This window comes from Melanaphis sacchari, unplaced genomic scaffold, assembly GCF_002803265.2.
Source record: "Melanaphis sacchari strain LSU unplaced genomic scaffold, SCAv2.0 Contig291_pilon_pilon, whole genome shotgun sequence".
Classification (NCBI taxonomy): domain Eukaryota; kingdom Metazoa; phylum Arthropoda; class Insecta; order Hemiptera; family Aphididae; genus Melanaphis; species Melanaphis sacchari.
The window spans coordinates 88,727-94,726 of record NW_020271164.1 but is presented as its reverse complement, the minus strand read 5'-3'; the positions used below and the strand labels follow the sequence as shown (position 1 = coordinate 94,726).

At 27.4% G+C, this 6,000-nt stretch overlaps 1 protein-coding gene across 1 annotated transcript; it reads left to right on the top strand.

The window, feature by feature from the left end:
- The first annotated feature begins 2,035 nt into the window (after window positions 1-2,035).
- Window positions 2,036-4,225, top strand: LOC112595689. The gene is made up of 7 exons (XM_025340986.1): window positions 2,036-2,111; window positions 2,220-2,480; window positions 2,543-2,917; window positions 3,006-3,530; window positions 3,595-3,692; window positions 3,803-3,875; window positions 4,110-4,225. The coding sequence occupies exons 1-7, from the start codon at window positions 2,036-2,038 to the stop codon at window positions 4,223-4,225; spliced, it is 1,524 nt and encodes a 507-aa protein (XP_025196771.1).
- The last annotated feature ends 1,775 nt before the right edge of the window (window positions 4,226-6,000 follow it).

Sequence of the window (6,000 nt, the reverse complement as noted above, 5' to 3'; positions counted from 1 at the left end):
TGGTTTCATCGAAAAATTGAATTTATGGAAACTAAAATTAATCAAGATAATTTAATATGTTCAGTACTGCTTTACTAGTTGCGGATGGACAACATTTTATCATTACATAGTCGAGTCCATCACATTGTTTAGAAGCAAAATGAAAAATATTTGCAAGTATTAATATGTACTATATGACTGGTTCGAGACCCTTTTAATGTGTCTTGTGTACTTGTTGATTAAACACTTGATTGAAGAAGAAATCTCTTGTTCAATCAAAAAGAACATCGTATTGCAGGTTGAAATTCAAGAGATCACTCTCAATAAATTCTGGATATATATTCTAAAGAATATCCAGGATATCTATAAAAAGCACTGACATTTTTGCGCTCTCAACCTCACTTATCTTTGGAACAAGGGTTTTCAGCGCTTAAGCAATATAAAAATAAAAACGAAAACTAAATTCAGTGGAAAGAAGAAATGAGGCATGTCTCAACTATTCGTCCAAATTAAAAATATTTGTAACGCCCATCAGGCACACATTTTTCATTAAATGTACCTATGTATAAACTACACTTTTTTTTTGTAAATAAATTTAATAACTAATTATACTGTAATTGTAATATTAATAAATAAATAATAAAAATTTCTAATTAAATGTATATAAAATTATAATTAATTCAAAACAATTTTGTTCATCTAAAAAAATGTCAGTGTGCCGTGAAAATTTTTTGAAGTGTACGGTGTGCCGTGTATAAAAAAAGTTTGAAAACCACTGATCTACCTACTGTATCTGAAAATGATAATATGTATTTCTTTACACATTTATAGTGTTCTGTTTGGTCGTCGAATCGTGGATATAAAATTTGTATTTGATCAAATATTGGCCAGTAACAACAAAAATCACATAAAAGAATTTGATTGTTCTTTTATAAACTCTGAATTGATTAAAGAAACACGTAAAGGATTTCATTGCTCATGGTTTTTCAAATGTAAAATGTGTAACGTTGAAACAATAATTCAATCAGATATCGACGACAAAAACAAAATACCAATTAATAAAGCAGTGGCAAATGCATCTATTGCAGTTGGAATTGGCTATAGCCAAGTTAATGAGTTTTCGGCTTTTATCGATGTTCCGTGTATGACTAACTCATCGTTTATAAACAATTGTAATAAAATTGCTGAAGTTGTCAACGACAGTGCTTGGGAACACATGAGACTGGATGGTTTGGAAGAAAAAAAATTAGCTTTAGAACGAAACGATGTTGATACCGATGGTATCCCAATATGTCCTGTAGAGGCAGATGGACAGTGGGGGAAAAGGAGCTATAAAACAAAATATGATTCATTATCGGGAGCGGTAATTTTTATTTTTTGGACTTCAATAATGTTTATACGGCAGGGGCGTCATTTCAATTTTAGATTCTGAGCGGAGCGATGATGTGTGTTTTTTTTGTGTCTGTCATCACCTTTTATATACATATATATATACCTTTTATATTGTTTCAAAGGCAGATGAAAAATATTAAAAATCTGTAGTCACAATTTTTTTTAATAAGCAATTAAAGTTTAAATTTTGACAAAATACGTAAAAATGACGAAAATTTACAAATTATTTTGAGTTGGAAATTCATAAAAATTTTCTTTTACAATGATATTAGATCATTGAATTTAAATTTAATACCATCCATTACAGTGACCCACTTTTAACCTTCTGCTACATCCATTTGCCCCTCCTTTTTTTTTTTTTATTCGTTCTGACAAAATGTGGACATTTCATTTTAAATTAATTCCCATCATAGATATAAACCTATTAAATATAGATATTTCAAAATGACGCGTTAGGTATATAACAAAGAAATACCTATAAAAACAGGTTTTAATATGTGCATATTTATTATTTTAGGCAACAATTATTGGATTCCATACCTCTAAAATTCTTTTTGTCGGTATAAGAAATAGGTATTGTGTTGTGTGTGAGCGAAGTAAGACTTTAAATCAAAAACCAAAAGAACACGAATGTTTTATGAACTGGACAAAGTCTTCTACTTGTATGGAAGCAGATGGCATTGCAGAGGATTTTTTAAAAAGCATAGAGTTACACGGTCTCAAATTCAATCGATTAATTGGTAAAAAATATATATTTTAGTTTTTTTATTTAAAATTATTTACATAGTAATTATACAAAGTATAATATCAAGTAAAATATGTATATATACATATATTATAAAATATAGGTGATGGAGATAGCAGCGTTACAAAACGTCTAAAAGAAGTTATGCTTTATGGTCCTACAAGATTAGTAGAGAAAATAGAGTGTAGGAATCACCTACTACGTAATTTTGGTACCAAAATTTCAGCAATTTCTAAAAACACCAAGTATCCTGTTTTTTTGAGAAACTTTATTAAAACCAACATCATCAAATTCCCTATTGCAATTCGAAAAGCAATTAAGTATCGAAAAAATTTGAAGGCACCAGAGCATGAAAAAATATCAAGTACCTAACTTATCAATTTATAAAAAATACTATTTAAATGCTATGTTATTACTAAATTTCAGGTCTTGTATTGGATATTAGCAATAGTTTTTACCATATATTAGGTCAACATAATAAATGTGATGAATACTTTTGTAATAATAAACAAAAGATTAGTGAAAACTTAGTGCCAGCTGCATTTAACTGTGGATTAATGTCAGAATTTAAATTGGTAGCACAACGACTTATTGATAATGCTACAAGTCTATTACACGATGTAACGAACAATATTTGTGAACAATTCAACAGTGTTATTAATAAATTTATTGCGGGAAAGCGAATTAATTTTTCACAGAGGAATTCGTATAATACTCGTGTAAAAGCTGCAATTGTATCGTTTAACTCTGGTGGAATGTTTCTTAGACATATGCACAAAAAAATTACTAACAATAGTCCAGGTAGACACACATATTATACAATCATTTTTACATTTGTTTTAATTTAATAATTAGTTTAAGCTATAATAATATTGTAACAATTTTTTAGGTAAAATCGGAAAACAATTTTTGTCCACAAAACTCCGAAAACTAACGGAAATGCGAAAACGACGACAACTATTTACGGTTAAAAAAAATAAAAATATTAAAAACACTGGCCCGGACGAATTTTATGGGCTTGTTGAACCCTTAGCAGAAGATGATGTTATGGATGTCGAACAATTTGTAAACCAAAAGCAAAGGTTTCTTGCATCGTTACAATTAAGTCACAAAAAACGTTGTGTCATAGAACAACATACACGAAATCAAAGAAATTGTCAGCAATGGTTTAGTGAAAGAAGAGTTCGACTTACTGCATCCAATTTTGGAAGGGTTTGTAAAATGCGTGCCAATACATCCTGTAAAAATACAGTTTATGACATTTTATATGGAAACGTAACTTCAAAAGCAATGGAATATGGAAAAATAGAGGAAGATGAAGCAAGACAAATATTTGAAACAATGACAAAATTAAAAGTAAAAAGTTGTGGTTTATTTATCGATAAAGATATTCCATACTTAGCTGCTAGTCCTGGTAAATATAATTAAAACAATTAACACAGTCAACTTTTTTTACAATTTTAATGTCTTTTTTTCAGATGGTTTAATAATTGGTGAAAATGCTATAATCGAAATAAAGTGTCCATATTCTGTAAAAGACTATTTACACATTCAAGACGCTATTGTAGATAAAAAGGTTTATATGCTTAAATCAGAAATTATAATAACATATTAAATATTTAAGTACTTCAAAATACTATAAAATGTATTAATAGCTCTTATTTTTTTATTATAAAAATATTTTAGATCCAATACTTGTATTTAGAAAATAATAACATTAAATTAAAAACTCAAAGCTTATATTATTTCCAAGTACAAGGTCAGCTAAGAATAACAAATACAAATTTATGTTATTTTGTCATTCACTCTGAATCATGGACTCACATATTAAATATCAAATATGATGAATTTTTTTGGAGTAATAAAATGGAAAACCAGCTAAAATTGTAAGTACCTATATATCATAATAATAATTGTATATTAGTTAAGTAACAATTAAACAATTACATATGCTTAAACTGATTATAAAATTATTTTCTTAGGTTTTATTTAGATTGTCTTCTTCCGGAAATTATTGATCCCAAATTTGGAAAAAGATTGTTAAAATCAGATATATTAGAACCTAAAAGAATTCAAGATGAGCTGAATAAAAAAACGAAAAATAAATAAGTTTTATTTACTATTTTGTACAATTTTTATATTCATGTCCAGTGTAGGTACCTTACCATAGATACACTCGTATACTAAATATAATATAATATAAAATATTGATATGTATATATAATATATAGGTAGGTACCTAATTGAATAAAAATTAAGTTATTAAAAATTGGCATTGGTTATTTTTTTTAAATATAATTAATGATTTAGTATTATTTAAACTGTTATTTATAATATTTTTCATTAAATTACCTTCCTAATACGCTCAACTTTTTATTATATTTCCACTAGGTAATGACAATTTTTGAGAAACCTTATTTACCAACAATAATTTTTTAAAAAAACTAATAAAAATCGAAATATTCTAATGCCTATAAATAGCTCAAAAAGAGTCAAAATATATTATTGTTCATTTTTATATTTTAACGTAGGTACCTATGGTAATTGAAGGGTCCGGTACTCCGGTGCAACAACAAGGTATCTCCATTTGGTGATTTTGACCGTCAAAATTTGACGAATATTTAAACACAACCAAAGGAATATTTATACTCTTACTTTTTTATTTGATTACATACCTACTATATATTTTATTTAAATATAAATATATACCTAATATAATCAACTGTAGATTATAAAATAATTGCATAATATACACTGTAGAATGTAACCATACAATAATTACAGTTGATTATAATAGGTATACATTTATATTTAAATAAAATATATAATAGGTATGTAAGTAAATAAAAAGTAAGATTTTTTTTGAAAAATGAATTTAACCTACTGTAGTAAATACTAATGCCAATACCAAATTTAATTACTAAACTAATATTTAGATATTTCGGTTACTGTTATAAATTAGATATTATTTACTGTATTAGTATATTGTATAAATTTTTTATAGAGTAAGTATCTAATTCAATAAATACAGGTCGCGTAAGTACGCGCAAATATTAAAAAAATTACGACGGTAATGTACGTGTGACGTGTATGCATTTTATATTTACGCTATCCTACAGAGACGAAGATTGAGAAAATGATAAACGCCGCTCCGAAAGAGCACATTCGTCGGCCGGTCGCCGACGACGAGTGTGGGCGCGGCTTAAACGTCGCATGCTTGCGCATCGCGAAAAAACCTAACAGCGCGTTCTCTCGGTCGTTGAATACGTTTCACTTTATGTGTAGCGTCCTCTTAAAGGACTATACAACTAAAAATACCTATTTTTTTTTATTGTGTTAATGTATAGGGCATTGAAAAAGAATAATTTTGGTGGTCTTAAAATTTTTGTCGGACAATTGGTGCAGTGTTTAAATTTAAGTCGCGTTTTACGCGGGACGTCATAAAATCACACCGTCCGACGGGCGACGGCCCGCATCTAATATACACGCATGGAATTTATTTAGCGCGATTAAAATAATTATTGAGAAAAATTGATTAAAGGTACAAGTTATTTAAGTACATTTATAAAAAGATTATACATTTCTTTAGATGGTTATATTATTTTTATTGCCTTAAAATTTGTTTCAGGGTAGTTTATAGGAAAGACAAAAATTAAAATATATAAAATATCAAACATAAATAGGTTATTAATATACATAGGTATATTTAATAATATTATAATCCGTTATTATATAACGTATTAACAAATGTGTTATTTTAATTTATACTACAAAAACTAAAATAAATGTGTAAAAAACCTCAAGATAAAATATATTCATTCAAACAAAAATACATATGTTATACGTAATTAAATTATTATAATACCAAGAAGTTCCAAGAATAT

Coding starts and splice junctions, on each gene's coding strand:
- LOC112595689 (XM_025340986.1), top strand. CDS start 2,036: ATGGAAGCAGATGGCATTGCAGAGGATTTTTTAAAAAGCATAGAGTTA. Junction 3,531..3,594: donor ATACTTAGCTGCTAGTCCTG/GTAAATATAATT, acceptor TCTTTTTTTCAG/ATGGTTTAATAATTGGTGAA. Junction 3,693..3,802: donor ACGCTATTGTAGATAAAAAG/GTTTATATGCTT, acceptor AAAATATTTTAG/ATCCAATACTTGTATTTAGA.